The sequence below is a fragment of the Aplysia californica genome, unplaced genomic scaffold (assembly GCF_000002075.1).
Source record: "Aplysia californica isolate F4 #8 unplaced genomic scaffold, AplCal3.0 scaffold00003, whole genome shotgun sequence".
Classification (NCBI taxonomy): domain Eukaryota; kingdom Metazoa; phylum Mollusca; class Gastropoda; order Aplysiida; family Aplysiidae; genus Aplysia; species Aplysia californica.
The window spans coordinates 3,536,572-3,550,172 of record NW_004797273.1 but is presented as its reverse complement, the minus strand read 5'-3'; the positions used below and the strand labels follow the sequence as shown (position 1 = coordinate 3,550,172).

At 37.9% G+C, this 13,601-nt stretch overlaps 2 protein-coding genes across 2 annotated transcripts in view; both read left to right on the top strand.

Annotated features, from left to right (window-relative positions):
* LOC101848250 (signal recognition particle 54 kDa protein) overlaps positions 1 to 10,848 on the top strand; it is a gene marked incomplete at its 5' end in the record, with an annotated part of 23,584 nt that extends 12,736 nt beyond the window's left edge. Inside the window, 5 exon segments of the mRNA XM_013079311.1 lie at positions 4,248 to 4,321; positions 5,181 to 5,289; positions 6,635 to 6,805; positions 7,350 to 7,445; positions 8,390 to 10,848. Of these exon segments, the coding sequence (XP_012934765.1) occupies positions 4,248 to 4,321; positions 5,181 to 5,289; positions 6,635 to 6,805; positions 7,350 to 7,445; positions 8,390 to 8,481 (542 nt within the window). The 3' untranslated portion in view covers positions 8,482 to 10,848.
* Positions 10,849 to 12,173: 1,325 nt separating this feature from the next.
* LOC101855685 (signal recognition particle 54 kDa protein-like) overlaps positions 12,174 to 13,601 on the top strand; it is an 8,621-nt gene continuing 7,193 nt past the window's right edge. The window contains exons 1-2 of the mRNA XM_005089167.2: positions 12,174 to 12,177; positions 13,287 to 13,411. Of these exons, the coding sequence (XP_005089224.2) occupies positions 12,174 to 12,177; positions 13,287 to 13,411 (129 nt within the window). The remainder of the gene's footprint in view (positions 12,178 to 13,286; positions 13,412 to 13,601) is intronic.

The following is a 13,601-nucleotide window of genomic DNA, read 5'->3' as shown; positions in this document are numbered from 1 at the left end:
ACAATCGTCTGAAATCCGATGATCGCGACCCGACCCACCACCTGGCCGATGCTATCGCTAGGCCACCTGTATTAGGCAATGTGCAAAGTATGAGGTTTAGCCGATTGCCAGCGCGCCCTTTTCTCCAGTCGACTTGGTTTGCACTTTCGTTTTCGTGCCGACGTCGGCGTTTCCGACATAATTGTCGGAAACTGAGTAGAAATACGAATACGAAAAAGGACGACGACCTAAGTTAGATCTACTTTCAGTTTCGTGCTCGAGTGACCATTTTGAATTTCGTCTGTTGACCAATTCTTTTGATCATGTCAAAAGGCCTACTCACTTGTTCTATTAGATCTAGGTTAGACCTGCATGTTTGCCGACAATCGTCTGAAATCCAACAATCGCGACCCGACCTGCGAACCGGCCGATGCTATCGCTAGGCCCGCCTGTATCAGTCAATGTGGGTAGTGCGAGGCCTGGCCGACTGCCAGCGACCCCCTTTTCTCCCGTCGGCTTCGTCGGCACTTTCGTTTTCGTGCCGACCGCCGACGCGCGCACCGCCGACTGCCGACGTCAGCGTTTCCGACATAATTGTCGGAACCTAAGTAGAAATGCGAATACGAAAAAGGACAACAACTTAAATTATCTACTTGCAGTTTCGTGCTCGAGCGGCCATTTTGAATTTCGTTTGTTGACTAATTCAATTGTTCAGATCGTGTGGATTCATTCAAGTCCAACTCTCTTGTTCTAATAGAATCTAGATCTAGAATCTAGATCTAGATTTTTATAGATCATTATAGACCTCAATGGAGGATTCATATTCCAATTCTATTGTGTCAAACCATATCATAAGTTGTGCTGTAATATTTACATTGGTAAAAATAAGCATTTCATCAGGTGGGTGAATTATTTATTTATTTAGATTCTAGAGATCTAGAATCTACATCTAGATCTAGTAAAGATCTAGATCTAGATCTAGAATCTAGACTCAGCTGAGTCCCTCTGTTCGGAATCGGATGCGGATTTCTAGTTCAAGGCCTATTCCTATTCACTTGTTCTACGAGATCTAGATCTAGATTTATTTAGATTACTAGATCTATATGGAGGATTCATATTCCAATTCTATTGTTTATTGTATCAAACCCTATAGCAATGTAGATGTAAGCCATATATAGATCCAGAATCTAGATCTAGATCTATATGCTCCTTGTTTGTTTTGGAGTGTGGTTTTTTAAATTAAAAATATTTTTTTTTCATTTAGGACTTGTTTTGGCCTTTTTACATGAGGCCCGTTGCAGGTTCTTTTTGGGGGTAGGGTTAGGGTTAGGTCTCTTCTTTATTGTGTTTGTTGGGGTGGTCGCTCGTTACTCGGATGTCCTTCCATATGACACCCACAAAGGCTTTTTTGGGGGGAGGGGGGGTGCGCAAAATTTTCAGACAATCTGGTTGAGGCTCACATGCAGGTCTATCTAGGTTTATGTATAGAACATTATAGACGTAAATGGAGGATTATTCCAATTCTATAATGCCTAACCCTATTATAGGTTTTGCTGTAATGTTGTTGGTAAAACAGCATTTCATCAAGTACGTAAATTATTAGAAGGCTCATCAGCTGAGTCCCTCTGTTCGGATGCGGATTTCGTTCAAGGCCTAGAATTTCTATTTCTATTCCTATTCACTTGCTCTACTAGATATAGATCTAGAATATAGATCTAGATTTATTTAGATTACTATATTTATGGAGGATTCATGTATTCCAATTCTATTGTGTTATAAATTGTATCAAACCCTACATTGCAATGTAGGCCATTATGCTCCTTGTTTGTTTTGGGGTGTAGTTTTTTTTACATTTTGGACTTTTGCTAACTTTTTTTGCATTTCTAAAGGGCCATTGCAGATTCTTTTTTGGGGGCCCATGCCCCCATCATGTACCTCTACAAGTGCTGCTATTTTATGAGGGAGGACTTTCGTAACGAGCGACCAAAATGAGACAAAGTAGAGTAAAAGGCTACTTTTAAGTGTAAGGTTAAGGTTAGGGTTTCGGTTAGGCTTAGGGTTTGGGTTAGGGTTAGGGTTAGGTCTCTTTATTGTGTTGTTAAGGTGGTCACTCGTTACACGGAAGTTCTTCCTTTTATGACACCCACTAAAGCTCTTATGGAGGGAAATCGATTGTTTTATTTGGGGGGTGGTATGCGCAAAATTTTCATACAATCTGGTTGAGGCTCACATTCAGGTCTAATATATACACACTTTGTTAAATCAAAGGCTTACATTTATAGTTTTGTTTGAATATACCTAAATATGAAAACTGTCATTTTGCACATTTTCAAAGTAATTTTGAGTAATTCTTTGAAGTATCCCGGTGTAAGATAAAGTGTACAATAACTACATATAAAAAAGTCACATTCACATAGGCCTACATAATTATTATGATGAACTAACCTGAATAAAGCCTCAGTAAGATCCAACATCTACATACCTCCCTAGTTTTACACTTTTTGTGTAATTATTACACAAAAATGGCCCTGATTACTAAAGTACAAATGTGTAGAAAATTACCCATTTTTCCCTCCCACAAACTAGCCAGTTCGATGTCTGTAAAATGTTAATTAATTACACCAAATGATGGAAGTACTGCTCAGGCTTGGATGGGGCTTGTCGCCAGGTGGATTTGGAATTATCTCCCCTTCGCTTTGCAGTGCTGTGTGCATGATATGCGATAGGCCCGTTATTAACAAGCAACACACGGATCAGGCCTCTTCTTAATGACTGCGCTAAATTTGTTGCAAGTCAGAGCATCCAGAAATCTAGAATCTACCTGTGTGTGTGTGATTACACTTTTTTGTCTCAAATTACTCAAGATCGTCTTTTCTTTTACACATTTTTGGATCTTGAATTAGGGAGGTATGGATCTAGATCTAGATTTATGATACCCAAATTGAACGAAAATTTTGTCTCAGTATGATCCAAAAAGAAAACTGCCACTATAATCATTTCAGGAGCAATCTTCAGCCAAGGTAATCTCCGTAATTGACACAAACAAATTAGACACAGAAAATCAGCTGTTGGGAAACAAGCCGTCAAATCTAGCATATGCGCCCGCACAAACGCTACAAAATGAAAGTACAAACAGAAAAAGACCTATTTTCGGCATTTGCGACCATAATTTTGGTTGATGTCATGAAATAATACTTTCATGTGTATTTAATGAAGGCTAGTGTAGTTAGCCGGGCTAAACCCAGTTAACACCAAGCCGCTCCCACCGGCTCACTGGACATGAAGAGTTAAGAACTGTCTAGCACACACATAATAACAAACAATCACAAAGCGGACACGTACCTTGCAAAACACGCACATAGCTAACAGATTTTCAGGTTCTGAATTTTCACTTTTATTCATGTCATATATTCTTTATATTTAAAACATGTGCATTGCTAGATTTTTGTACTTACAAGAAAATTTTCAGGTCCTGCCAATTTCGCCATGTACATGCTAAACTGTATTTAACTAAAGTGACACTCTAGCAGTGGAATTCAGTGTTATGGGTTCATTTCAGATGAAAGTGGAATTTTTAAAATTTACAAAATTCTCGAGAAGCCATTATGCCAGTGAAAAAAAAATCTACAAAATTTTTAAGTTATTGGAGACTTAGGAAGTTTAACAAAAGTCTAGCAAAAAGAGAGCTATCTAAGACATAAGCCCCATTGTGTCAGTGAAGCAGAAGCCGGCCACCTGCATAACTATGCTATGACTATAACCAGTCTCAAGCCTAGCTCGGTTCAGAGAACCTCCCAGCCGTATACAGACTCTATAGAGACCTGGATGACTCTCCTCAGAGGGTACTTTCTACCGCTGGTCTGGGGACTTTCCCACAGGCAAAGGGGAGCACGTAGCTCCAGTATGTAGCCTGTATGTCAGGTTGCTTAGATCGCTACAAGTAGTAGTGGGGGTGTTCGTTTATAACCCCTACCACCTGGGTATAGAGATCCGTTTTGATTTTGATGGGTTGAATATCAAATACAGAAATTCCTTGGGTTAATTGTAAAGCTTGAAATTTGATACTGATAGCTCTTCTCTATAGTGTATTCAATGTGTACAAGGTAAAGGGAGGAGGATAACTCCTCGTTCACTTATAGAACCAGAACAGATTGCGCTTTGTGCCTTTACTGATATTTTGGGGGTTATTATCTCCCTTACCGTGTAAAGTTGTATCCCTTGAATATTGAGTACATTTGTATCGATTACCTCCCCTCCTTCATTTTTAGGTCAGTTTACCTTGAGAGACATGTACGAACAATTCCAGAACATCATGAAAATGGGACCTTTCAGTCAAATTATGGTAAGTAATTCACCCTTTAAGAAACAAATTTATGATTTATTTTTATTCAAGATTTTTTTTCCATTGTTAGTTCAGTTGTTTTTTAAGTCTATTATAGGAATAGAGCGTAGAAATAAACATTTTAATTTACAAAAATTCACAACATTCCATTTATTTGTTATAGTATTGAAATGAATCTGTTTTACCATTGTGGGACCATTTATAATTAAGTTATTTCTTTCTGCGAATGATTTTGTTGGCATAAAAAATAATAAAATGCAACGATATGTTGTCCTGTGATGCATGCAATTGGTTAGTTTTTATAACTGAAATTTGTATGTGAAGAAGACAAGAGAGTGTTAATTCCCCTTGTTGGTTTTATGTTGATATGATTTTAGAAGTTAATTTTTTTTGTTCTTGTATTTTCATTGTGCCTTTCAAAAGTGGGTTAAGGGTGCTAGTGGCAGGTCTTGCTTCTTTGACATCTCTCTCAGGTTTTATTTCTTTGTTTATTTTAATTTTTGGGGCTTTTTTGTTGTTTGTTTCATTTTGTTGTTGTTTTGGTTTTTGTTTTGTTTGTTTGTTGTTGTTGTTGTTTTTTTGGGGGGGGTCTTTTTTAAATCATGGATTCTTTTCCACCAATATTTGCTAGCCAATGGTGAGTGGATGACTTAGTTTCTAATTCCATCAGATCTTTCTTTCCTATCAATCTATTAAGCTTCTCTCTCCTCCCTCTTTTTTTTTTGTATGTTACCTTCTGTTAACACTAACACCTTTAATCTTCAGCATTTTAATGACCTTAGTGTGTTGCAAGTGCCTTAAAATGTTTACTAAAACTAAAACTAGAATTTGTTTTTCTTTTAAAACATTCATATCACAGGGTATGATCCCAGGATTCAGCTCAGACTTTATGACCAAGGGCAGTGAACAGGAGTCGAAGGCTCGCCTGAAAAAATTGATGACAATCATGGACAGTATGAATGACCAGGGTAACGTTGTTACTGTCTTCTTTTGCTCAATCTCTTTGCCTGTGCAGATAGCGGGATGTCTTGTCGACTGCTCCTGGAGTATCTCTCAGATAGTTCTTTACATCTTCCTTTTTCCTTTTCTGACCTCTATACTATCTTGGCACTCCTTTTATTACTTTTTGTATCACCAAGTTTATTCTTTTCTGCTAATATTTAATTACTTGCTTTGATCCTACTCGAGAAAGAGAATTTTTCAGACCGGTCTTAGGCATTTGGCAGCTTTTTCTTTAAACACGTATCTGCCCATAGTATGGTTTATCACCGTATGGCTCTCTTTGAGGCAGGGAGTCTTTGTAAACATTCTCCTCAGGTGGGCGGAAAGACGTTAAAAGTCCCCGGAAAAAAACAAATCTAGAAACATCTGTTGGGAGTCGGGGACAGGGTCTTTTGCCTCATTGTCAAATATGATCCAAATAGAGGTAACGATGCAACTCAATCTTTTATGCAAGTTCAGAAAGTAATAATAATTATTATAATAATTGCATTTATATAGCACATATCCATGCTCAAGAGCATGCTCTATGCGCTTTACAACTATTATTACCCCAGCAGACCCTCTGAGAACACCCAGAAACATTCTCAGCTTCCGCGGAAGCATACAGTGCAAGCTGCGGATTTCACGCGCTCAAACACTATCAAACTGACTGTCTATAGCCGGGTACCCATTTCCACCTGGGTGAAGTGAGGAAAATTTGTGCTAAGTGCCTTTCCCAAGGACACAACGTTGGGCCCCTGACGGGATTCGAACCTTACGGTTGCGAGTCCGAGAGCATAACCACTAGGCCACCGACGCCACAAGTAGCAAGACGTCAAAAAGGATTAGGGAAATTCTGTCTTTTGTTTTATTACCATAGATGTCTACATGTAGATTTCATGTTTTTATAGCTCACTTTGATACCTTAACCAAAGTGATTGATGTCGTGACTGTTTGCTGGACTATGACAGCCTAGTTCAGTAAAAAAAAAATATATATTTGTGGATATTTGAGAGGATAACATTTCTCTTAGTTTCTCTAAATAAGGCTTAAAACTGCTGAAAATGAAGTAATAGATTTTGCATCTCTAGTTTCTTTTTTTGTTCTGATTTCTTTTACCCCCGCCCCTCCCTAATTTTTTTTCGTTCAAGGTATAAGTTAATTTCTCTCTATATATTTGAGAATTTTGTCTCAAGTTAAATTTAGTGTTAACGCAGGCACTAATTTCTTTTTTATGGAGCTTGTTTTCAGCATTTCTTTTGTTGAAGAAAATCAAGAAGAAGTTCATTTTTCTTGGCTTTGACTTTGACTGTACTGTACTGCTTTCCTCAGAACTGGACAGCTTGGAGGGGGAGAAACTGTTCTCTCGCAGCCAAGGCCGAGTGAATCGTGTGGCGAGGGGAGCTGGTGTCTCGGCTCGTGAGGTCAACGAACTTCTCACTCAGTACAAGAAGTTTGCCCAGATGGTCAAGAAAATGGGAGGCATCCGGGGACTCTTTAAGGGTAGGTTACTGTGATCTCTTCGAACATATATTTTTTAAAAAATGTTTTTGTTCTTTTTAGGCATGAAGTCATATAAATGTTAATGACGCAGGATTCAAAATTGGAAGATTTTTAGTGAAGAGTCTCTTGCCTAGCATCTAAAAGACAAGGTTAGGGAGTTAAAAGTGTCATTTTTACACCTCATGTTCAGCATGATTTTCAAGTCTGAGCTAGTTTGTTATATTATTATGGTCTTCCACTCACTTACTTAATGAATTATATTATTAAATTCTTCCACTTATGAAAGATATATTATAAATTCTTCCACTTATTAAAGATATATTATAAATTCTTCCACTTATTAAAGATATATTATACATTCTTCCACTTATTAAAGATATATTATACATTCTTCCACTTATTAAAGATATATTATAAATTCTTCCACTTATTAAAGATATATTATAAATTCTTCCACTTACTTAAAGATGAATTATTATGGTCTTCCACTTGTTTATTTATGGGGATGTATAAAGAACTAACTTGATGGGGGTTTTTTCTACAGGCGGTGACATGAACAGGAATGTGAACCAGGGTCAGATCACAAAACTGAACCAGCAGATGGCCAAGATGATGGACCCGCGGGTCTTGCAACAAATGGGTCAGTGGTGTCTTCTATGTGATTACTGTCAGCTTATGTTGAGGGCCTCTGTTATAACAGTGTTATAATACAGGCTTATCTCTTCTCAGTTGGCAGTTGTTTTTTTATGCTTCTAAGAAAAATATATACCTATAGTATAGTGATTTGTCTTGTTAAGTTATTAGTTCTGGCACATCTGATAGAAAATTATGCACTGAACAAGATTTCTTGTGTATTTGGTGAGGAATAAAACTCAAGTAGAAAAATTGCTCGGCTGTTGGTCATAGATGGGGGGGGGTTTTATGAGCTGGAGAAAATTTTTAATGATTGTCGCAGTGGGAGTATGATTAGAATGAAACTCACTCAGCTGTGTCTGTTTTAATTTTTGTGTCTCCCTTGAAATGGTGTAACACTTTGTCGCCTCATCTCACCGACTGGGGATGTTCACCACCCAGTTTCTTTGGATTTTCCCCCAAATATGATGGCAAAGTGTTAAATAGGCTGTGCTTTAGACAAATGCCGTACTGCTAGTACTAGTAGCACTGTTCTTCCATGCTTGTGGTTGGAGAGCTTCACGCGAAAGTCATCCTACTTTTATATTGTCTCTTTGATTTCTGTGTGAATGTCAGAGATGTTTGCTTCTTCCTGGCTCTACATGGCAGTTTTTGTGTTCAAGTTGTTTTTTGTTTTTTTGTTTTTTTTGTTTTTTAATTATATTTATTTTGGGTTGTTTTTTTTCCTCTTTCAACTTTCGGGGATGATTGGCAGGTGCTCTGGTGTGGTTTGCTCCTTCTTTCCTATCAAATATCTTTCTTCCTTAATTTGTCCTTCTTATTTTGGGTTTGTTAATCCCTTGTAACACTTCTAATCTTTGGCACTTACATGACCTTATTGAGTTGTAAGTGTTGTAAAACTCTTACTTAAACTAAACTAAAACTTTTTTTTTCCTACGGTGTGTTCTACAGGTGGCATGCAAGGCCTACAGAGTATGATGAAACAGTTCCAACAGGGGGCTTCTGGCAAGTTTGGCAACATGTTCAACTTCACGGACAGATAATTGTGTCGGCAGACTGCTGTGGCGTTGAAGCGTGATGTTGTATCGTGGTGTGTCTGTGATGGTGTGAGACAAGAGTGGGTTGGGCTGTTGTGGCGGTGTGTGTGTTGGTCAATGGATTTTGTGCTGATGTCAATTTGTGTTTTTTCAAAGGGTGTTTTGTGTTGTAGACGCAGGATTAATTTGTTGTATTAGTAAGATGAGGTGTGTAGTGTATTGTTTTTTTGTGAAATAATGACGGGGGGGGGGGTTGTTTACTGGTCAGGGGATAACTATGAAGGGCGATTTCTTTTTGGTGTAGTTTTGTTTTTTGTTTGGGTTTTTTTCTTGTTGTTTTTTTGGTGTAGTTTTTTTAGGGGAAGATAATTTGTTTTTGACACAGGGTGTTTGTTCAGTATTGTAAGCCAAAGAAGGGGGCTGCATAGGTTTAATTTTGTGTACTTACAGGGATCATTTAATCTTTTCTTAAGGTCATCTGACTGTAGAAGATTGTCATTGACACATGAAGATCATTTTCTGGTGGTCTGTCATTTCCTAAATTTGACCTGAAATTTTTTAGCCTTGTGATGCAGAGGACATGTGCAGTGCCCAGGATTCATGTGAATTTCACCTTAGTTTTGTCATGTAGTTTTGATCATCATAAGTTTTCGAACCCTTTAAGGGCGTTTGTTCTACATAATAATAGTGAGGAGATAAAGACGCTTATCACAACAAGCATGATATCCCTATGTCACGTATCTTTGCCTGTCAAACTGTAAAACAAATCAAATCTATATTTACTGTGTTGTATGTGTGTATCTTATGTGTGTATTTAAAACTTTTTTTTTGAGTATTGTGTTCGGACAGACAGTGCACTCGTGGGAATGCTGGCTGGTAGTGAGTATGCAAGGTGCGGTTCTGTACATTTACAATTTTTGTTTTGGGCAATTGCTACATCTGTCATGAATAATGACTGAATTCTAAATGATTTAGACTGCCTTGACAGTGACTTTTGTGACTTTATTTTTCATAGATGTAGATGCCTGAATGCAATTTGTGTTGTCGTTATGGAGAGAAAATGTGTTGATAAAGATGAGTGAAAAGAAAGAATGCTTTATTTCTCAAATCAATTTATCTTTTTTCTTTCTGTTTTTGGTGGTTATTTTTCAATGATTCTTAGGATGCAAAGGATGTGGTTTCCTTAGGTGAAGGATGTTCAATTTTAAGTGCAGTTTTTGTGTGAAACATGCTCAGATTTGTATGTTTTTGGTTGTTGTTTTCTCTTCAGCCCTTTTTTTCTGAAAATGTTTCCTCCTTGTAAGTCCTATGAACTTAATGAAATGGTTTTCAACTGGGTTGGCTGGTGTATTTTAAAAAGTTGCGGGGAAATAAATATATTATATCAAGGCTTGCATTCATAGACAGCTGCTTATGACTGGCCTTAGTTTGGCGTGTCAGGAGAGCTGATGCTGTCAGATTCTGTTGACAAATTTTTGAGCAGACATAATGTCATCTGTGCATGTTGGAAAACATGTCTCTGTGTTAGAATACACAACTGAGAAGCTTGCTTTGCAACTTGAACTATGTGAAACAGTGTTCAAGCTCAGAAAACTTGTGGGTTCAGCCACTGATTTTATCCCCTGTACTCGATACATTTTTTTATTGTCTTATAATATATATATATGGAGTGGAGTGTGACCAAAAGGTCACAGGACTTGGAATAAATAGAAGCTTTTACTGTTGTGGTGACTAAAGTTAGTCTTTCTTCAGCAGGGAAGCAACAGTCTTTTTCCTGAGTACAAAAGCACTATTTATTTTATCAGAATTTTATTGAATAATGTAGACATGGGCAAACTATGGCTTGCAGGCCAGATCCAATCCACAAGCAATTTCAGTATTTTGAAACCTGCAACCCAGTAATTAATAGTGAATGTGGCCTGTTATGGGTTTATAATTGATAAAAACAAAAGTGTTGGTCTTGAAAATTAGAGTCCATTTTTGTGACCCAATGTCAGCAATGGATCTAATATTTTATCCCATGAAATGACCTTGAGTGACACACTAAATTGTGTGTTTTGTCTAATTTTTTTATTTCAACCGATTTCACCCAATTGTCTTTTGCTTTGGCCCATGAAATATTCGAAATGGCTTATTCTGGCCTGTCATTTGGACATTCTTGCCCATGCTTGATTTAATTTAATGGTTTCTGGCTAAGCTATTATATTTTTTTTCTTCAAGTGGTGATAGAAGTTGTATTAATTGTCCTGTTAATGTGTGTTGTAATTATTTTAATTTTCAATGAAGTTTGTGACATCACTGAAATCTTGTCACTACAAGTATTTTTAATGATAAATGATAAGAGTCCTTTGAAATAAACTTCAGTCACACTCACTTCATGCGTTAGTTATTTTTTAAAGAGTTGGTTTTCTATCATGTGTTCTGACCAGCTGTTCAGTGGGGTAAATAAAACATAGTGCTATGTCAGAGGTGTCAGACAGCTGAGTGTGTATTTCTTCCTCTCCCTAACTGCTGGTGACTTCAGTCAGGGTGTGCTGTGCAGTAAGGCATGGGACTCGGGGACAGTGATGGTGGCATGCACATTTAAATCTGTTCTTAATACAAGAGTGGAGAGATTTAAAAATAAAGGATCTGCTCTCTATCATGTATGGAAGGGGATCATTTAGTTATTGTTGTTTTTTTCTTCTTTTGGCTTTGAAGTTTAAAAGTTATCAAACTGAAACTGACACCCTCAGCTTCAATTTGTGTATTTGTCAGTGAAAGGGAGAGAAACTGTTGACTCAGTTCAAACAGTACAAACAGTTGTAACTAGGCCTAAACTACAAGACTGTGGACTCCCTTTTTATTCATCTTTATAGCTAAGTTATTATTATGCTGCTGTTGTTATCGATCCAGCAACAACTGGGCCTTCGCCCTTCTACCCATGTAGTGATAAGTGCAGGTTTGCTGCAGTTGCTGTAATATTCTATAGAGTATGTTGTCAATGTTAGGTCTTGGAGGGAGAAGTGTAGCTCTGCTGAGTTATTATAGGTTAATGAGTTCAACTACAGTATCGAACAAAGGTCCGGAAAGTAATAAACATTTGTGAGACGTGCTGACAAAATGAGTTACTTCTCGCATTCCACAAATAGAGATATTGGCCAAAAATCGACACGGGGGTCAAATTTGAAGATTTTTCTTTTGATGCCATATTCTTAAAGTACAACATGCCTTTCATTATTTCCTATTTATAAATTGTAAAAACTTCAGCGATAAGTACGATGTATCTATTTCCTTACGGCTTGAATCCGAGAAGATAACTCATTTTGTCAGTACGCTTCACATTTAGTAAAACAGCAGATTCCTCGTCGTTGACAGGTGAGTCTTGGTCAATGTAGGTCCAGAAAAAAAGTGACGCCCATATTAACACAAGTAGGCAGTGTAGATAAAAAAAAAACATGTTTGAGTGAGAGGCAACAGAAAACAAGTAGTGCTATTTTATATTTTATTATCTGAGTTCAAAATGAAAAGTTAAAAATTTTTCATGACTAACATGAAAAAATCATCAGCATTTTTACATTAGACAATTGGCATATCTGGTAACAATGCATGCATATTACATAACAATTCCGTTCAGCTGATTTGAAAATAAAAAGCCTTCTATTCAGCTGTACCGAGGTACTTCATTCACATCAAGTACATATCACAAGTGAAGCAGTATGGGTAATACTTCCACAATGCTACAGACAACTGAATTATTTTTTTTTCACATTTTGTCTGTTGCATTTCTGAGCCTATTTTCTTCAAGTTTCATAACAGTACAGTCCATGCCGGCTTTAAGCACGGTTGTCGGGAGAAAGCTTAAGCATGCTTAAAGCCGAAACGTGCTTGAGTGCGAAGTAGACATAATCCAGAGATTTTCACGTAGAAAATTTCCAGTGTTATTTCTCTTTGTTTGTAAGTATAGGGCCTATAGGGGTCCCGCTAAAGTGTGCACTGTTATTTAGACACCCGCCATGGTAGTTTTTGTTTGCTTGTTTGTTTTTGTTTTGTGGTCGAATGGGGAATGAAAACTTAATTTAGACGGCCAGTCATGATACAGCACACTAGGCCTACACACTGCGGCTTTGCGTACCACTGCCCGCTGTGCCACTCATACCACCGCCTTCATCCCACCTCGCGCGTGATACACAATCAGGATTAATGGATAGCGAGGGTCAAAGGTGAAATCGCAGCCAGCCTCCCTTTCTCGTCTCCCCGACTCTCTTTGCATTTTTTTGGGGGTCGTGTGTAGCTTTGCCCTAGGCCTAGGCTAGATCCTATGTCCGCGCGTGCGGCTGTGTGCATCTGCCTTCCTCTCTGCGTGTGTGTGTGAGTGCGTGTCTCCATCACTTGCGTTCTTTGTGTTTCTCTTGACACACTCCACTGCTGCGGTGTAGACTGTTCAAACTTCGATAGGTCATCATAAAAATATTGACTGTCTTGTAAATGAAGCGTGCTTGAAGCCGAAGTTACCGTGCTTAAAGGCGTGTAATTTTTATAGCAAAAATTCGGTAAGAGCCGTTTGGCGTTCTTGAGTCCGAAACGTGCTTTAAGCCGGCGTGCTTAAAGCCGGCATGGACTGTAATCTGTTTTAGATTCCGAGATGTTGTAGATTTAGGCCCAGACGGTGAGACAGAAAAGTTCCGAGTGCTAGTTTTTATGTCAGCACTGAAAATCTCCCACCACAACACTACAAAATGTATTCCTTGAAAACAGCAGCATTAGTGTGTCATCATTACAAAACTTAAAGCAAGATGACAGTTGACTACTCACTTGCTTATATTTATTAGTATTCTTAGTCCATGTGAGCCATTATGTGCCTCTTTTCCTCACCCAAGTGGAACAGATAGATGCTATTGTTCACATCTCAAACAATGACTCAGCAGAGACTGCTGTCATTATCACCCACACCAAGGTAAACATCCATATTATCAACTGTATTATACAAACATAGATTCAGCACAGTTTATTATCAATACTATAACATTACTCTGGAATTCATTCTGAGACAGTTCCCCACAAACACATGATTTTAGTACATGATGTATTGTCATGGGAGCTAACCTTTTGACCAAAGTCACTTTTTCTGTTTTTAAGATTCCCCC